Genomic DNA, 21,094 nt, shown 5'->3' on the forward strand with positions numbered 1-21,094 from the left:
TTTTTTCTGGATTCTTTGATAAAGTTTAATGAACAGCATTTATTTTGTATTTAAGTTTGTTTATTAAATTGATTAAATAGAAATATAAATGTCTTCAATGTCACTTTTAATCAATTTAATGCATCAACATTAACCCTAATACTTTTTCAACATTGATAATATTAAAACATCTTTCTAACAGGGATAGTTCACCAAAAATGTCACACTTAAGTTGTTCTAAATCTGTATGAGTTTCTTTGTTCTGCTGAACACAAAAGATATTTTGAAGAATGTTGGTAACATTTTATGGGTCCCCATTGACTTCTTCAGTAGTATTATTATTATTTTCTTCATAATATGGAATCAATGGGGAACCAAAATTGTTTGGTTAACAACATTCTTCAAAATATCTTTGTGTGTGTGTGTGTGTCACATACAAGAAACTCGTACAGGTTTATGACAACTTGAGGGTGAATAAATGATAAATTTTTATTTTAGGGTGAACTATCCTTTTAAGTAGACTGATCCTCATTAGAATGATTTCTGAAGGATCATGTGACACCAAAGCCTGGAGTAATGATGCTGAAAATTTAGCTTTGATCACAGGAATAAATTACATTATAAAATAAATTAAAAGTTTTTTTTTTAACTTTATTTTTGGTTATTTAAATGCAGCCTTGTTGAGCCTAAGATACTTTTTTTCAAAAACATTAATACATTTTCAAAAAAACATTCATTGTAAGGTTTTCAAACTTTTCATTGGTACTGTATAGGTAAGTGGCAGCTGGGGTCTATTACATAATTACTAGAGCACTGCTAGATTTATATCAATAATAATAATAATAAACAATTAACAGAGGAACAATCTTGAATTTTAGCAGCCTGATACTAGGAATACTTACATTCCACATCTTAAAGACCTGTGGGTCCTCCTCACGCAAGTATATGGCATCATGGAAATCCTGTAAAAACAAGTTTAGAAAATATTCATTTATTATATTTCCAGTATTTGTACATCAATATTACAGTATTTTCAGTCAGTCAGATTTGATTATTTAACTGAATCTAATGTCTTGTTAACTTCCCGTCGGTTACAAAAAACATAACAAAAAACAGCTTAGAAAACGTTGACACGTTTAGATTACTTACAAGGTATTCCATGCGTTGAATCCTGCCGCTCTCGAGTGTCCGCCATAATGAGCCCCACAAAAATAAAAGTAAACTGCTCGTTCAGAAAATGTTATTGTTTAAAGTAGCATTAACTATTTCACATATTCTAATTGTATTGTACTCAACATTTTTATGTCCATAGTACTGTTCGGGTTTACAGTGTACAATACGATTATTGATTAATACATTTATTTATGTATCATTCTTTTATGTTTATACATATTTGAACCAGTGTTATTATGAATATCATTCTCAAAAACTCCAAAGGCAGATAGCATGCTGAAGATGGGATTCCAGCAACAGGTCCCTGAAGAGCATCAGACGCTGTTGACTTCAGCCACCATTCCCACAGGAACAGAACAGCTAGCGGCCCTCTCACCCGTGACCCCGTGACCCCGTGAGCATTACCATCGGTCAGAAGAACCAACCCTGCACCAACGTCCGTCAGGCAGTCCTCTGCGTGGAGGAGCCGTCAAAGAAAAAGAAGCTCTTTGAGATTTTAAATGTAAGTATACTGTAGAAACCACTTGCATGTGTTATTGTATTTTGGTGTCATGTACGATTCATCAGTGACAACAGGAAGTTGATTTAAAAGCATTCAGATTTAACTACAAAATCATCTGGATTGAAAGCTTCTGTCGACTAGCTTGTTGACAGAAATGCAGTTAGAGTGGAAGTCTATAGGGCAATCTTTGCCCTCCTCTCAGTCTCCAGAGGAAATGGGTGGGACTTCAAATGGCTTTGCTCCAGGAGAACTAGCAACAGGACTCACCACCAGAGACCGAGAGCAGGAAATGGAGCATTTATAAATCACAGGCCGTGGAAATAAAATGACTGCCCCCAAGAAATTGTTAATTAAAACAAATAAATATTGTATATTTATATTTTAATGTATAATAATACTATAATATATATTTGACATCTTAGAGCAATTGTCCACCAACAATATTAAATACCTAATAAATATGAGAGTCTGTATTTAATATTATATTAAATATTTTAGAACAATTGTCCATCAGAAATATGAAATAACATAAATGTTAAATATGCATTCATGAATATGAAATTGAATATGAAAAAGTAAATAAATAAACACAATTCTTTATTAATAATATATTTAATAATGTAGAATAATTGTCCATTAATATGAAAGAACAATTGATAAATAAGTTCATATTTAGAAATATGAATATAAAACTTTACATTTCTTTTTAAGTGTCCATACAAAATATATGAACAGTTGATAAATATGAATTCATAAAAATTGAAGAAATAATCAAACAAAAACAAACTGTTTATAAATATTATATTATATGAATATAAAACTTAAAATTTCATTTTAAGTGTCCATAAAAAAAGATGAACAGTTGATAAATATGAAGTCATAAAAATTGAAGAAATAATCAAACAAAAATAAACTGTTTATAAATATTATATTAAATTACATTATATTTTAGAATAATTGTTCATCAAAAATTCATACATGTCAAATTAAATGAATAAATAAATACATAAATATATTATGTATTAATATTATAATGAATGTTTTATAACTATTGTCCATCAAAAACCGGGAACAAATATTATTGCTCAAATTATTTTTTAAATCATTTTTATTTAATATTTTTTAAATATTTAAATATCAAATATCAGAATTGTAAGTACTGGAATTAAACTGCTTCTTTTTTTTTACACTGTGAATTTAATATGAATGGCACATATTTGTGGGTTTGTTTTCATCAGAATATGATCTACATTGTGATCTTGTGTGTGTGTGTGTGTGTGTGTGTGCTCACAGGACAGAAAGCTTTACCAGCCACCAGTAGTTGTGTTCGTGGACTGCAAACTTGGGGCTGATTTGTTGTGTGAAGCTGTGCAAAAGGTCATGGGATTGAACGCAGTTGCGATCCACTCGGACAAGCTGCAGTGGGAACGCAACAAAATTGTAAAGGTAATGAAAAAATATCTTTAAAATATTATATTGAATATATTTGTTGGTATTTTTTATATTTAATATTTTTTTAATTATTGTGCATTAAAATGTTAAAAAACAATGAATAAATATGAATTTATTCATATTAAATAAATCAACAATTCTGGATGAAATACTGTTTTTAGGGTCTTCTCGAGGGCCAGTTTGAAGTGGTGGTCAGCACTGGGATTCTCGGTAGAGGACTGGACCTGGTCAATGTGAAGCTGGTAGTGAACTTTGACATGCCAGCTAACACGGATGAGTATGTTCATCAGGTATGACGTGCTTCATGAATACACTGGTGCTTCTCATTTCTTTAAGGAATCATTCAGATTGGTCGAGCGGGTCGGCTGGGCCACAGAGGCACCGCTGTCACCTTCATGAATAACAACAACAAGCGGCTGTTTCTGGACATTGTGAACCGAGTGAAACCCACGGGCTTCATCCTGCCGCCACAGCTCCTCAACAAACAACACGCACATCCATTTATTAGTAAATGTTTTGTTGCTGCTTTTGTAATTTGTATTTTCAATAAATGCTACAAGTGAATGAAGAAAATGTCTCTTCTGATAATTACACAGTACACACACCATAATAACGTCAACCCACATGGTAGAAATATCAGTAATGTTGATGGAAAAGTATAACAACACTAGGATTAAAAACCTGTTAATTGCTTACTGTGCCTTATACATTTATGATATTTTATAGGACAATACATGTCAATTTACTGTAAAGATCACCATTAAAATTAGCAGAGAAAGTCAAATTTGACTATATATACACACGTGTGTGTGAATCACCTTGAAAGTTAGCTTTTTTGTTTCAGCATTTTCTACAGTAAAGTTTAAATTACCTGTAAATTGAATATAAATACAGTTTTAAATAAAAATGTTTTTAAAGTAATGATGTAAGTAAAAGAAAACGAAGCTGCAAATCAATAAAGGTTTATTATTATTAATTAAATCAGCATAAAGGCAGTAAAATGTTGTACAGTTTAATATATATATATATATAATATATGCTGTGTTTATACACACACACACACACACACACAATATACATACACAAAATTATATATTTATGTTCATATATAAAATATTTAACTAACATTAATATAAATAATGAATAAAATATACAAATAAAAATATATTTTATATATATATATATATATATATATATATATAACTATTGATTATTTCAATTATTATTGTTGTTATTTATTTGTTTAATAATTCACATATAAAATAATATATATTAATAATATATATTTTCATACTACACTTTATTTTACAAATGAAAATGTTGGTGTGACAATGTGCTTCATTGTGACTTCATTGTTAATATAAACAGGCTTTATATATTATATATATATATATAATTTTTTCGGATGAAACCACTCGTTATTGTTTGGCTTGGAGAGATTCACTCGTGTAACTCTATTAGACACCGCCATCTGTTGGTAGATGAGCGTTACTACGCGCCTTTGCGTCAGCCTGAGCTGACCAATCACAGCACGCCTGCAGGTTTTGAATGAGAGCGGCAGTATGGCGGCGAGCAGACAGCGAGTTGTTGTTTTTATTGACGCGGCGTTCAGTCGGTTACTTTCTTACCGTCGGGACGGTAGTAAACTAGAAGAAAGGACATCAACACTTCCAGGTCAGTTTTAGTTATGGGTTCACGTAAACATGTAACGTTATTTTTAAGTCATTTGACAGGTTATTCACCTCAGTGTACTCGTTATTATACAACAATTACATTTGTGGACTGAAGTACATTTGCGACAATTTGAAAAGACAATCTTATAGTCAAAAGGCTTTTTTTTGGACCCATACAATGATGGATGGATCAAAAGAAGTAGAGATCACATCATCTTTTAATAAAAACCAAAGAAGTAAACAGGACCTATGTGATCTCAGCACTCACAAAATGTGGAGAACCCCCATTTAAAACACCATCCTCTGGTGTCAGACTCACTCTTCAGAGAAAACCCAGCAGCAGAACCACTGCAAACCACCATGAAGAAACCACACAGGAGAACCAAAGAGGAGAGAGACGCCTGACCCTTCAGCGCCGCACCAGAACCAAAGTCCTGACCGAACCCAATCCAGCAAGAGAGACCCACGAAACCATCAAAACACCTGGGAAAACCTCAGATGCTCAGAAAACGAGCTCCGAGAAGGTCAGAGCCACCCATGATGAGGGTAAAACCGTTTCTACACCTACAAGAAGAACCCAGTTTGAGAAATTAAGAGGCTGGCCGGTAAAGATGCATCTAGACCCACAGCTGCAGCAACAAGACAGAAGCCACCGCAGATGAGCACTGACACCATGAGACCCACATGTGGAGCAAGCTGTGAGAGGGCTCAGATTGGTGGTTTAAATAGGCACATGACACCCGCCTCACGTTCAGCACAGGTGAGGAGACCCACAGCCCTAATGAGCTCCACAGCTCATGGAGGAACCAGTGTTTCTAGAGCTGCTCCTGCTGAAGGACATGCTCCTCTGGAAGCTGTGAGCAGAACAAGTGCTCTACGACCCCAAGAGCTGAAGATGGAGAACAGTGCGGTCACTGTCGCAGTTCGAGTGTATATATATATACATTTGATTTACAAGTATTTAAATTACAACAAACATAATATTTGGTTTCTACAACCCTGTTACTGCATAATTTCCCCTTTTGTTAAAAAAATAATAATTAAATGGTGAGACCCAGTTAATGACATAATTTGGACCTGTTTTCAAGCTAAGCTGTAAGACAAGCATCCAAAATAATGATCATTTTTCTTTCTTAATTTTTATGCATATTGCAATTTTGACAGCATTCATTAGTCTTAATTGTTTAACCCTTTTATGTAATTTATACATAAACATAAAATATTGTTTCTCATTTTTGGGAAATATTATTTTGGAAATGAATAAATTATCACTAATTACAAAACAACAGTGGTCCTAAACTATCTAACTCCTACTGAGTTACGCATTAATCAGTCAACCCTGTTACCCATTCTGATATAGTCTATTTAATATACTCGATTTTCTACTTACTATTTATTTAAAAATATTTATTTATATTTTTTTAGTATTTAGTTTGATCTCTTGGGGTAAACTGTGATATTATGTAATACTATTAATTGTTATAATATAATATAATAATAACATTTTATAATATTTTTCTATATATAGTATTTTATTAATATCATTATATTTTAATATTATTGTGCAAAGTGCCACTTACTTGTACTAAAAGTTTCGCTATTTATTTATTTTTGTGTGTGTCCACAGGAAGAAGAATGAGAAAACCCGTCAGGTGATCTTCATGAACAACCAAGAAACTGTTGTGCAACATCCAGATGCTAAACAAAACTACACATTTACCTTTGACTTCTCTTTTTGCTCTATCAATGAATCGGATGCAAGTTTTGCCAGTCAGCAGATGGTTTATGAAAAACTGGCTCGGCCCTTGCTTGAAAGAGCATTCGAGGGATTTAACACGTGTCTTTTTGCATACGGCCAAACAGGTTCTGGAAAGTCCTACACGTAAGTGACGATTCTCTTTGAAACTGCATTTTTTATAAATGTACTAATAATAATAATAACTATTCAGAATCAGATTGATATTTTTAAAGTGCCATTTTGGATGTTTTCTAGTATGATGGGTTTTGGTGAAGAGGCTGGCGTTATTCCCAGATTCTGCGAGGAACTTTTCTCGAGATTGTCCAGAACTGAAACCAAAGAGGTTACTGCCCCATATGATGATTATTCATTTACAATTTATGATTGAATTGAATATAGCTTGTTTGACCGTTCTAAATGCAGGTTTATTTACAGTGGGTACGGAAAGTATTCAGACCCCCTTAAATTTTTCACTCTTTGTTATATTGCAGCCATTTGCTAAAATCATTTAAGTTAATTTTTTTCCTCATTAATGTACACACAGCACCCCATATTGACAGAAAAACACAGAATTGTTGACATTTTTGCAGATTTATTAAAAAAGAAAAACTGAAATATCACATGATCCTAAGTATTCAGACCCTTTGCTGTGACACTCATATATTTAACTCAAGATCTCCTGCCATCTGGAGATGAGCTATTTTGAGGTGTACAATGAGAAAATCCACGATTTGCTGGTGGCAAAGGACAAACAAAACCAGAAGAAAATGCCTGTAAGTGCAACAACTCAATAAACATATTAAATGTTACAAATGTCTTGTAGTTTATTTGTCTTCCTTATTGAGCTGTTCAGCAATTCAGTCCTTTTCTTGGCTTTTCCATCTGCGAGTGAGAGAACATCCTGTCTTTGGGCCTTATGTTGCAGACCTGTCCACATAAGCAACCATTTCATTTAAATGCCAGGATTACTATGGCCATGGAATTCTCTATTTTTTTGTCTTGTTTTGTTTTTCTTTAGTTTTGTTGTGTTGTTGTTTTTTGTTATTTTATGTTTTTTTGTTGTTGTTATATTGTTGTTTTGTTTTGTTTTGTTTATTTTGTTGTCTTGTGTTTTTTTTTGTTATGTTATTTTGGTTTTTTGTTGTTGTTTTATATTTTGTTTTGTTGTTTTATATTTTGTTTTGTTGTTTTTGTATTTTATTTTATGATTTTTTTGGGGTCATTTTGTTGTCTTGTGGTTTTTTTATGTTATCGTTTTTTGTTTTGTTTTCTTATTTTGTTTTGTTTTCTTATTTTGTTATGTTTTTTTATTTTTGTTTTGTTATGTTTTTTTATTTTTGTTTAAAAGTGAAAAGTGAAGTGACGTGGCCAAGTATGGTGACCCGTACTTGGAATTAGTGCTCTGCATTTATCCCATCCAAAGTGCACACACACACACCGTGAACACACACCCGGAGCAGTGGGCATCCATTTTTTTGCTGCGGCGCCCGGGGAGCAGTTGGGGGTTTGGTGCCTTGCTCAAGGGCACCTCAGTCGTGGTATTGAAGGTGGGAGAGAGCGCTGTACATTCACTCCCCCCACCTACAACCTTTGGGTTACGAGTCCGACTCTCTAACCGTTATGGCCGTTTTATTTTTTGTTATTTCATGAAATGTTTTTTTTTGTTTGTTTTAGTTGTGTTTCGTTTTTTGGTTTTGATTTCTTTTCCTTTTCCTTTGTTGTGTTGTGTTTTTTTTTTAAACGTAATTTTATTTAATTGTATTTTTTGTTTTGTGCTAATCTCTATGCTGTCTTTCAGGAACGTAGTCACATCTTATGCTGATATTCAGGTAATTTAAGGTGTCTGTTCACTTTTTACATTCATTACATATTATTTTTGTTCTTACCATTAATACATTTTTCCTCCCCCAACTTCACAGACTTGGCTTGAACTCAGTAACGAACAGAGAGCCACGGCCGCCACCGGCATGAACGATAAAAGCTCCAGATCACACTCTGTTTTCACTCTGGTCATGACACAAACTAAAGTAAGCCCCTCAGGTTTATTTGCAGTGAGATGCTACTTTTACTTCAGCCAACATATGAATAATTTAATGATGCATTATAGTTATATGATGGTGTTTTCATGTGCACAGACAGAGTTTGTGGAGGAAGAGGAGCACGATCATTGCATCACCAGCCGGATAAATCTGGTGGATTTGGCAGGAATGAGCGCTGTACTTCAGCCCAGACCAGTGGAGACGGCTCAGGGTAATCCAGCATGCAGTAGCTCTGTTTATCCTGTGTCATGATTACCCACAGTGCATTCTGCTGCTTACTGTTCTGTACATTAAATAGCGGTGAATTGGATTGCAATATTTGACCAAATAATGCAATGTATCATGAAATCTAAAATCTGACATATTTGTAATGTGAATTTATTTCTTTTTCCCAGGAGGGAGCGAGTATCAACAAGTCTCTGCTCACGTTGGGAAAGGTGATCTCGTCACTCTCAGAACAGGCTCAGAGCAGAAAGAAAGTCTTCACCCCATACAGAGAGTCAGTGCTCACATGGTGAGAAGCTTTTGCTTATGACTTTGTATTGATTTATTTTGTATTTCATTGCAGTTTTGTTAGTTTGAATTAAAACAACAACACAGCTTCAGCAATGTAATACATTTCCAAGGCCCTGATGTCAAGGAATTTCAGTGTGATTTCCAAGGCCCTGATGTCAAGGAATTTCAGTGTGATTTTGAAAATAGTTTCAGAAGCGCAGCAATATTACATAAAAAAATTAAATGATAATTTCCCAAAATAGTAATTTAAATAAAAAAGGAATAAATAAACATTTAATGAAAGGTTGGGCACTAACAAAAAGGGTACTAATGAATTGTGCACAATAATACCACAATAATACCACAATAATACCAGTGCACAATGACAAAAGCAGCAGAAGTGCTCCAGCTCCCTCTTGTGTTCAGGTTACTGAAGGAAAGCCTCGGTGGAAACTCCAAGACGGCCATGATCGCCACCCTGAGCCCTGCAGCCAGTAACATGGTTGAGAGCCTGAGCACGTTACGCTACGCCCAGCAAGCTCGTATGATCATTAACATAGCCACGAGGACACCAACGCCAAACTGATCCGAGGTCCGTAATGGTTACAGCTCTTTATTCTGTCTGTCCGTCAGCTGTCATACTCGTCAAGAAGGGTGTGTTATAAAAACACTGCGCCACACCTCTGCCCTAGAGGGCAGGATATTTACTAATGGGACACCCTCTGTGATTTCTGTTCTGTACCGCCTCTGAGAGGAATTAAAATGTCTGAGTTCTTTTTTGTATATATACAATAATAATAATAATTATTATATTTTATTTTACTATTAATTTATTTACATAGATTATTTTTTGTATATTATTAAGAATGTGTGTGACATAACTCATATTTTGTGAATCTCTGTGTCCAGAGCAGAAAGCAGAGGTGGAGAAGCTCCGTGCGGCTCAGATGAGCTCTCAAGGCATCGAACCCGAGAAAATTAGACTGTTTCAGCAAGAGATCGCCTCTCTTAAGACTAAACTCTCTCAAGAGGAGCATGAAATGGCCGAGGCTCACAGGTGTGTGGATATAAACTACAAAACTCAGGGTTATGACTCGCATTATACATTGAAAATAAAGGAACGCGCTGTTCACAACCCATTTGATTTTCAAATCAAACAGTATATTTGAGGAATATCTAGTATGGAGAGACTTGACTTGGGAATTAACTGTAATGTTGAAAGAAGGCGTTATCAGAATAAAGCAGAAATATATATATATGAGTAAATGGGGTCAATTTTGATTTGATTGACAACCTGTGGTCACTTTTAATCACTCCTATTTATATTGTTCAGTATTAACAGTAATCTGTATAATCACTTTTTGTGTACTTGCTTTGTAATTCGGTTGTTAAGTGGTGACGTAAGAAGCGCTGTTTCCGGGTCCAAGCCTCAACTCGCTTCACTTGAGAATACTACCTCAGTAGCCATTTATGAGCACTGTTTAGTCATATTAAACATTTAAGCTAAACGTTTTCAAACTTACTGTCTACACTACAGTCTCCATGCTCACAGCGTCCCAAACACAAATAATTTTTATATTTATTTATTTATATTTATGTTTTCATTGTCTAGCTATCTGGGATTTCGGTATGGAGTTAAAGGTTAGGATTATAATTTTTTTGGTAGTATTATATCACATTGTGAGTGTATATCAGCACCTTTTGTTGTTTTCTCGTGGTATCTGATAGAGCGTTTGGACACGGAAGCTTTGTTTTGTTTTGTTTATTTTGTTGTCTTGTGTTTTTTTTTGTTATGTTATTTTGGTTTTTTGTTGTTGTTTTATATTTTGTTTTGTTGTTTTATATTTTGTTTTGTTGTTTTATATTTTGTTTTGTTGTTTTATATTTTGTTTTGTTGTTTTATATTTTGTTTTGTTGTTTTATATTTTGTTTTGTTGTTTTTGTATTTTATTTTATGATTTTTTTGGGGTCATTTTGTTGTCTTGTGGTTTTTTTATGTTATCGTTTTTTGTTTTGTTTTCTTATTTTGTTTTGTTTTCTTATTTTGTTATGTTTTTTTATTTTTGTTTTGTTATGTTTTTTTATTTTTGTTTAAAAGTGAAAAGTGAAGTGACGTGGCCAAGTATGGTGACCCGTACTTGGAATTAGTGCTCTGCATTTATCCCATCCAAAGTGCACACACACACACCGTGAACACACACCCGGAGCAGTGGGCATCCATTTTTTTGCTGCGGCGCCCGGGGAGCAGTTGGGGGTTTGGTGCCTTGCTCAAGGGCACCTCAGTCGTGGTATTGAAGGTGGGAGAGAGCGCTGTACATTCACTCCCCCCACCTACAACCTTTGGGTTACGAGTCCGACTCTCTAACCGTTATGGCCGTTTTATTTTTTGTTATTTCATGAAATGTTTTTTTTTGTTTGTTTTAGTTGTGTTTCGTTTTTTGGTTTTGATTTCTTTTCCTTTTCCTTTGTTGTGTTGTGTTTTTTTTTTAAACGTAATTTTATTTAATTGTATTTTTTGTTTTGTGCTAATCTCTATGCTGTCTTTCAGGAACGTAGTCACATCTTATGCTGATATTCAGGTAATTTAAGGTGTCTGTTCACTTTTTACATTCATTACATATTATTTTTGTTCTTACCATTAATACATTTTTCCTCCCCCAACTTCACAGACTTGGCTTGAACTCAGTAACGAACAGAGAGCCACGGCCGCCACCGGCATGAACGATAAAAGCTCCAGATCACACTCTGTTTTCACTCTGGTCATGACACAAACTAAAGTAAGCCCCTCAGGTTTATTTGCAGTGAGATGCTACTTTTACTTCAGCCAACATATGAATAATTTAATGATGCATTATAGTTATATGATGGTGTTTTCATGTGCACAGACAGAGTTTGTGGAGGAAGAGGAGCACGATCATTGCATCACCAGCCGGATAAATCTGGTGGATTTGGCAGGAATGAGCGCTGTACTTCAGCCCAGACCAGTGGAGACGGCTCAGGGTAATCCAGCATGCAGTAGCTCTGTTTATCCTGTGTCATGATTACCCACAGTGCATTCTGCTGCTTACTGTTCTGTACATTAAATAGCGGTGAATTGGATTGCAATATTTGACCAAATAATGCAATGTATCATGAAATCTAAAATCTGACATATTTGTAATGTGAATTTATTTCTTTTTCCCAGGAGGGAGCGAGTATCAACAAGTCTCTGCTCACGTTGGGAAAGGTGATCTCGTCACTCTCAGAACAGGCTCAGAGCAGAAAGAAAGTCTTCACCCCATACAGAGAGTCAGTGCTCACATGGTGAGAAGCTTTTGCTTATGACTTTGTATTGATTTATTTTGTATTTCATTGCAGTTTTGTTAGTTTGAATTAAAACAACAACACAGCTTCAGCAATGTAATACATTTCCAAGGCCCTGATGTCAAGGAATTTCAGTGTGATTTCCAAGGCCCTGATGTCAAGGAATTTCAGTGTGATTTTGAAAATAGTTTCAGAAGCGCAGCAATATTACATAAAAAAATTAAATGATAATTTCCCAAAATAGTAATTTAAATAAAAAAGGAATAAATAAACATTTAATGAAAGGTTGGGCACTAACAAAAAGGGTACTAATGAATTGTGCACAATAATACCACAATAATACCACAATAATACCAGTGCACAATGACAAAAGCAGCAGAAGTGCTCCAGCTCCCTCTTGTGTTCAGGTTACTGAAGGAAAGCCTCGGTGGAAACTCCAAGACGGCCATGATCGCCACCCTGAGCCCTGCAGCCAGTAACATGGTTGAGAGCCTGAGCACGTTACGCTACGCCCAGCAAGCTCGTATGATCATTAACATAGCCACGAGGACACCAACGCCAAACTGATCCGAGGTCCGTAATGGTTACAGCTCTTTATTCTGTCTGTCCGTCAGCTGTCATACTCGTCAAGAAGGGTGTGTTATAAAAACACTGCGCCACACCTCTGCCCTAGAGGGCAGGATATTTACTAATGGGACACCCTCTGTGATTTCTGTTCTGTACCGCCTCTGAGAGGAATTAAAATGTCTGAGTTCTTTTTTGTATATATACAATAATAATAATAATTATTATATTTTATTTTACTATTAATTTATTTACATAGATTATTTTTTGTATATTATTAAGAATGTGTGTGACATAACTCATATTTTGTGAATCTCTGTGTCCAGAGCAGAAAGCAGAGGTGGAGAAGCTCCGTGCGGCTCAGATGAGCTCTCAAGGCATCGAACCCGAGAAAATTAGACTGTTTCAGCAAGAGATCGCCTCTCTTAAGACTAAACTCTCTCAAGAGGAGCATGAAATGGCCGAGGCTCACAGGTGTGTGGATATAAACTACAAAACTCAGGGTTATGACTCGCATTATACATTGAAAATAAAGGAACGCGCTGTTCACAACCCATTTGATTTTCAAATCAAACAGTATATTTGAGGAATATCTAGTATGGAGAGACTTGACTTGGGAATTAACTGTAATGTTGAAAGAAGGCGTTATCAGAATAAAGCAGAAATATATATATATGAGTAAATGGGGTCAATTTTGATTTGATTGACAACCTGTGGTCACTTTTAATCACTCCTATTTATATTGTTCAGTATTAACAGTAATCTGTATAATCACTTTTTGTGTACTTGCTTTGTAATTCGGTTGTTAAGTGGTGACGTAAGAAGCGCTGTTTCCGGGTCCAAGCCTCAACTCGCTTCACTTGAGAATACTACCTCAGTAGCCATTTATGAGCACTGTTTAGTCATATTAAACATTTAAGCTAAACGTTTTCAAACTTACTGTCTACACTACAGTCTCCATGCTCACAGCGTCCCAAACACAAATAATTTTTATATTTATTTATTTATATTTATGTTTTCATTGTCTAGCTATCTGGGATTTCGGTATGGAGTTAAAGGTTAGGATTATAATTTTTTTGGTAGTATTATATCACATTGTGAGTGTATATCAGCACCTTTTGTTGTTTTCTCGTGGTATCTGATAGAGCGTTTGGACACGGAAGCTGTGACATGACGTCAGACTTAACAAGCGGATAGCATAAAAGGCTGAATTGTTACTGCAATTATTATTATTATTATTAAAATGAAAATAATTTAACTTATGTAAACTGTGTTTATAGAATAAAGCAATGCACTTAGTATTATACATAAAATATTTGTAAATAATTAATATTATTATGTAAATATATGATGAATAATAAGTATAAAATGTGGGGTAAGTCAGCATTAAAAAAAACTTTTATTCTGCAAGGATGCATTAAATTGATCAAAAGTGACAGAAATATTTTGTAACATTATTAATGTATTTACTATTTTAAAGGGGTCATATGATGCTGCTAAAAAGAACATTATTTTGTGTATTTGGTGTAATGAAATGTGTTTATGCGGTTTAAAGTAAAAAAAAACACATTTTCCACATACTGTACATTATTGTTTCTCCTCTATGCTCCGCCTTTTTGAAACGCGTCGATTTTTACAAAGCTCATCGATCTGAAAAAGCGAGGGGTGCTCCGATTGGCCAGCTATCCAATGCGTTGTGATTGGCCGAATACCTCAAGCGTGAGACGGAAATGTTACGCCCCTCACCATACTGTGATGGCGTGTCCCGGCCGGAGCGAATACACAAAAACATTAAAACCCATTACAAATGAGGCATTTGTTGCATCCAGTGGGTGCTCTTCTATTGAACTTTCTGTTTTTTAAAACAATCTTGAAAAAGTCTATCACAGTTTCCACAAAAATATTAAGCAGCTCAACTGTTTTCAACACTGATTATAATGTTTCTTGAGAAGCAAATCAGCATATTAGAATGATTTCTGTAGGATCATGTGACACTGAAGACTGGAGTAATGATGCTGAAAATTCAGCTTTGATCACAGGAATAAATACAATTTTAACATGTATTAAAATTAAAAAGATTTCTCAGTATTACTGTTTTTACTGTCTTTCTGATCAAGTAAATGCAGACTTGTGAGCATAAGAGACTTCTCCTTAAAAAAAAAAAAATCTTACCAACACCAAGCATTTAGACAGTAATGTAGATAAAAATAATCAAGCTTTTTAAAATAATCATGTTTCTTCTTGCTCTGATTTTAGTGCTCATTTTAACCGGTTAACCGTTAACCAACCGTAAGAATTTTGACCGATTTATACAATCAGTTAAACGGTTTAAAAAAATCATTTATTTGTTTATTTTTTTCAGTAATTTATCAAAATATTTTAAAAGGTTTGCTGCATGGTTAAAATACGCGTATAAGAATGAAACTGTGTATATGTCGCATTTTATTATTTCATTCAGAAAAGGCCTAATGGCGACGCGAAATGTTTACAAACATTATAATAAACACTGTAAACATAGCTAGGCTATTTTAGTTCCCCTCACTCCACAACAAATCCTTTCAATGTAACAGTAGGATTCAGAAAAGAACAAGAATGTAAAATATAAGAAGCTATAGCAATATAAATGACAAGCCAAAACGAATTCATTTAGGCTAAAACGAAACTGAAACCAACGTTGCGTCTCTCAATCGACACAAAATCGAATGTTTCTGTATTCGCGATGTATTTGAATGCCAAAATATTATTTATTATGTAGCCTACTTCAGTCACGTTCCAATATCCACGTAAAACAAAATGTGTTTGGCATAACATCACGGCGGTACGGTGATAACACTTAGTGGCACAGATTTTACTACATATTTAAACTGAGCAGTGGGTTTTTTCCAAATGTTTGACTGACTGTATTTTATTATGATAATGAACAGCTCCTTAAAAAAAAAAAAATCTTACCAACACCAAGCATTTAGACAGTAATGTAGATAAAAATAATCAAGCTTTTTAAAATAATCATGTTTCTTCTTGCTCTGATTTTAGTGCTCATTTTAACCGGTTAACCGTTAACCAACCGTAAGAATTTTGACCGATTTATACAATCAGTTAAACGGTTTAAAAAAATCATTTATTTGTTTATTTTTTTCAGTAATTTATCAAAATATTTTAAAAGGTTTGCTGCATGGTTAAAATACGCGTATAAGAATGAAACTGTGTATATGTCGCATTTTATTATTTCATTCAGAAATGCAGACGCGAAATGTTTACAAACATTATAATAAACACTGTAAACATAGCTAGGCTATTTTAGTTCCCCTCACTCCACAACAAATCCTTTCAATGTAACAGTAGGATTCAGAAAAGAACAAGAATGTAAAATATAAGAAGCTATAGCAATATAAATGACAAGCCAAAACGAATTCATTTAGGCTAAAACGAAACTGAAACCAACGTTGCGTCTCTCAATCGACACAAAATCGAATGTTTCTGTATTCGCGATGTATTTGAATGCCAAAATATTATTTATTATGTAGCCTACTTCAGTCACGTTCCAATATCCACGTAAAACAAAATGTGTTTGGCATAACATCACGGCGGTACGGTGATAACACTTAGTGGCACAGATTTTACTACATATTTAAACTGAGCAGTGGGTTTTTTCCAAATGTTTGACTGACTGTATTTTATTATGATAATGAACAGGCTGCATTTTTAAGGTAGCAATGCTTAACTGTGTGTGCGCGCGAATGCGGCACCGGCGCAATCATTTGATTGTTTTCCTTCTAACAGTGGAAGCAACTACTCCTTTTAGTCCTAAAGATTATCAGAATTGTAAAAGGTTTGGTTTTATTAGGGTACATTCACAATAAAAACAAATCTTTGTACTTTTGTAAAATAGGCCTAAAGGAAATAGGATGCCGCTTTCTGCCGTCTTGGTTTCCTTTCGCGCAGCACAAAAATGAACCGAAACTCTGCATACTAGGCTACTTAAGTTGCACAGTTTTTTTTGTTTTCTTAATTTATTATTTAAGTGAAAATATATTTCTTGTATAGGCCTATTTATTCGTTATATATATGGCCTAGCTTTATCAAGTTTTTCTCCGCTCACAGGTGTGTGATAATGCATGTGAATCCTCATGTTCTGTTGTTTGCTGCTTTTTGCGCATGTAAAATTAATCCCCGGGAAACAATTGTTAGTATTTTTAACTGGTCACAGACACTTATCCTTTCTAATTTAATTTGATTCTAATTTAAAATATTCTTGTCGGTTAACGGTTAATAATCGGTTAACGAGCGTCGGTTAGGAGAAATAACCAAAATTAACATTGCTAAAGTGAATACAAGATATTGTGAATTTGAATCCTTTACCTTTATATGAACCACTGTAACAACAAACGCCAATATTTACAGAAATATTTACTAAAATCATAGAAGAGTTCAGGAGTAACCTGCCTCAAACAAAACTGTAACGTCTCCGATGTTTCTCATTCCTTTAAAGTGCAAACATTCACGGCCCGTAGCCAGGTTTAGTTTGAGGTTAGGGAAGGTGGTTTTGGAATAGAAAAAGCCAAAAACGCATTTTCTGGCCATCACTGTGTAGTTTGCTGTGGTTGAAACATGTTTGGCTGTTGCTCCAGCCCATGACATCATACTGACATCAGTGGAAAGCTCTTCAGAAGGAAAAGTAATTTTATTATAATTCTGATTAGTTTTATATTCTGTGATGAATACATGGGATATTTCATTTTGTAAGGTTGTTGAATTCTCTTGTATTGTTTTAAAACTATTGTATTTTAAAATTAGATTATATACAAACCATATAATCATTTTAAATCGATTATATTTTATTGTAATATAAAACTTTGTCACATACTTTCAGTTAGTGTGTTAAAACGTTTTACACAAAAGACTGAATAGTCTTTTGACGGATGTTTTTAAATTATGTACTAAGGTTTTACAATCTTTGTGCCATTCAATATGTGCAGAACTTGGAAAGAAAGACTGGAAGAGGCAGAGAGGAGGAAGCTTGAGGAAACCAAAGAGCTGCAGGTAATGATTCGCCCCACACTTGCAAATAACGGTCAGACTTCAGGGTGTGATGGATCGATGAGCTTTTCAAATGGCTTTCATGGTCATTTTCTTTCTCTTTCTTCGTCTGTTTATTCGCTGTACTTCGTTCAGCGCGCCGGCGTCACCTTTAAAGTGGATAATCGGCTGGCTAACCTTGTGAACTTGAATGAGGATCCGCAGCTGTCAGAGATGCTGCTGTACATGATTAAAGAGGGCGAGACCAAGGTCGGCAAGCTCAAGTCTGAGTCGGCCCACGACATCCAGCTGTCTGGAGCTCTCATCGCCGATGAGCACTGGTGAGACGTCACGTCCACAGTCTACTACCACTCCATCATTTTTTATTTGTTTAAATCATCTTAAAAATGATTGGATTTGTACATTAAAAAAAAACAGTTGAGCCAGAAATGCTAGTTCTGTCATTATATACTCACCCTCATGTTGTTCCAAATCTGTATGAGTTTCTTTCTTCTGTTGAACACTAAACAAGATATTTTGAAGAATGTTGGTAGCCATTGACTTCCATAGTATTTTTTTCCCCATGATATGGAAGTCAATGGCTACCGTCACCTGTTTGGTAACCAACCTTCTTCAAAATATCTTCTTTTGTATTCAGTAGAAGAAAATAAATGTATACAGATTTGGAACGACATGAGGGTGAGTAAATGATGACAGAATCTGCATTTTTGGGTGAATTATCCCTTCAACTAAAACCAATAAAAATCATTTTCAGTAATTGAAATAGAACTGAAATAAAATATTAATATTAGATAAAATACCTAAGCTTTAAAAATGAAAGTAAGGCTTTGTCTTGGCACCTGACATAGAACTGAAATTGTTAAATTGAATTATTAAAATTACTTAAACTTAAATGAAGATAATATATATATATATATATATATATATATATATATATAAATGACAAAAGCACATAACAAAATTACTTAATCGTAAAAACTAAAATATAAAAAGCACAAAATCTAAAAAATAATTAATTAATAATTAAGCAAATTAATATAAAAGCTCATTTAAAATATTAATAAATACTAAAAATATTATAAATACCGCTGTTCCAAGGAACACAAAAGAAGATGTTTTGAATAATGTGCTGGTCATTCTTTTCCATACAGCTACAGTGAATGAGAACCGAGTCTTTTAAGCTTCAAAAATGACAAAATTGCCATAAAAATAAACATGCTTACATATTTGCTGACATATAGGAAATGTATTTTAAAGTTATGGCAGATACACACACACACACACACACACACACACATTTATTTTTTTCTTTTGTGTAAGTAAATTCAGAATAAAACACAAACTAAATTTTTTAATTTAGGCATTACAACATTATAATGTACAGTATGAAAAATGGATATTCATTTTGAGAGTTGCTGATTTTGAAGATTGCATTTTACAGTGTTTTACAGTAAATCATTAGTGCTTAAAATATTAACGATGACAAAAGTAATGTAAATGTTGTGCACAAACAGTTAAAAATCTAATATCGATGAATACATTACTTACTGTTTTTCATTGCGTTTTCAGTGTCATCTCTAGTGTGAAAGGTACCGTCAGCATTAAAACGATGCCAAACGCCAAGACCTTCATGAATGGACATCTTGTGTCTGAGTGCACCGTTCTCCACCACGTGAGTTCCTGCCGCGGCTCTGATTCCAAACTTCTGAAATGTTCTGAGAACCTCCACATAAATCATGAAACTGTTTATTTGTTTATTCACTTTTTATTTCAGGGAGACCGTGTGATTCTTGGAGGAGATCACTACTTTCGGTTCAACCACCCCGCCGAGGTTCAGAGCGGGAAGCGCGCGTCCTGTTGGAACAGTGGAGATGGTCAGAAGGACATTGAGTTTGCTAAAAACGAGCTGCTGTCGGCTCAGAGAGCTCAGTGAGTACAAGCCTTATATTTACCTCTACAGGAACTCATTTTACTTGATTTCATGTGAAAGAACTGTAAAATTGCCCACCATTAAAGGGGTCATATGATGCTTTTTTAAAGATCATTATTTTGTGTATTTGGTGTAACAGAATATGTTGACATGCTTTAGTGTTCAAAAAACACATTATTTTTCAAATACTGTACATTATTGTAGGTCATCTATGCCCTGCCTCTCTCAAACGCTTCGTTTTCTACAAAGCCCCTCCTTCCGACAAGCGCAGTCTGCTCTGATTGGCCAGCTGACCCAGTGCATTGTGCTTGGCCGAACACCGCAAGCACTCATCGGAAATGTAACGCCCTTTACCATAATCGCGAGCTTCAGCTTTCAAAATAAATGTAAAGACAGAGCCCGAAAGGGGAACAGAGTCTCGTGACAGACACGGTGATATGTGTTTGCAGTACACAAGCCACGGTTAAGACAGCTGACTCCACTGTGATGTGTCTCGCTCTCTCTCTCTCGCGCGTGCGCGCTCTCTCTAACACTCCAAAGAGAAAGGAAAACTTGAAATCGCATCATATGACCCCTTTAATCAAAGAAAATGTTAAAGTCCGCCTGTAGTCAAATATTTTATCCCTTAAAACTTAACTTTGATCATCAAAATTAAAATGATTTTTCTTGTGAAAATAAATTTCTCATTCCTTAAAATAGCTTGAATGCAACTCTACACCCTTGCCTCATTTACTATACGCTGATCAATGAATATGCAAATTAGTCCCGCCTCCACTCAGTCACACCAGCCAGCGCCTCCTGATCCACTGAACTGTAGTAAACGCAAAACAATGGCATACACGGATAATGACTGATAAAACTATCTTTTTACTAGCGGACAACTACAGTGAATACTGTAACATAAGTTAAAGTTACTTACTTGACGATGTTGTGTCCTAAAATGCCTTGAAGACTCGAATACAGCCGTTTGTGATTCTTGATTCGCCCGCGAGCATACGCGTGTGAAGTGCAGACACCGATGCAGGAGAGGTGTGTCTGACTCCGGGCTACTTTTACACTGTTGCCACGGGTTATAATGCAAGTTAGCGGTTCTAAATTCACATTAGACCACAGCCTCATGGGTTTTTTGCTCTGATTTATTTTTGGTTTTGTGCTGGTATTGGTATATTTAGCATGCTAGTGATAGGAATCGATCCCTTGACGTGATTG

At 34.8% G+C, this 21,094-nt stretch overlaps 1 protein-coding gene and 1 pseudogene across 1 annotated transcript in view; both read left to right on the forward strand.

Moving 5' to 3' along the window:
- The window catches only part of LOC107593348 (probable ATP-dependent RNA helicase DDX59), a 5,717-nt gene extending 2,123 nt beyond the window's left edge, over positions 1-3,594 (forward strand). The window contains 4 exon segments of the mRNA XM_016283033.1: positions 1,417-1,520; positions 1,522-1,654; positions 2,948-3,100; positions 3,268-3,594. Of these exon segments, the coding sequence (XP_016138519.1) occupies positions 1,417-1,520; positions 1,522-1,654; positions 2,948-3,100; positions 3,268-3,402 (525 nt within the window). The 3' untranslated portion in view covers positions 3,403-3,594.
- Positions 3,595-4,790: 1,196 nt separating this feature from the next.
- The window catches only part of LOC107593349 (kinesin-like protein KIF14), a 32,550-nt pseudogene continuing 16,246 nt past the window's right edge, over positions 4,791-21,094 (forward strand).

This window comes from Sinocyclocheilus grahami, unplaced genomic scaffold, assembly GCF_001515645.1.
Source record: "Sinocyclocheilus grahami isolate Dianchi unplaced genomic scaffold, SAMN03320097.WGS_v1.1 scaffold169.1, whole genome shotgun sequence".
In the NCBI taxonomy this organism is placed as follows: Eukaryota; Metazoa; Chordata; class Actinopteri; order Cypriniformes; family Cyprinidae; genus Sinocyclocheilus; species Sinocyclocheilus grahami.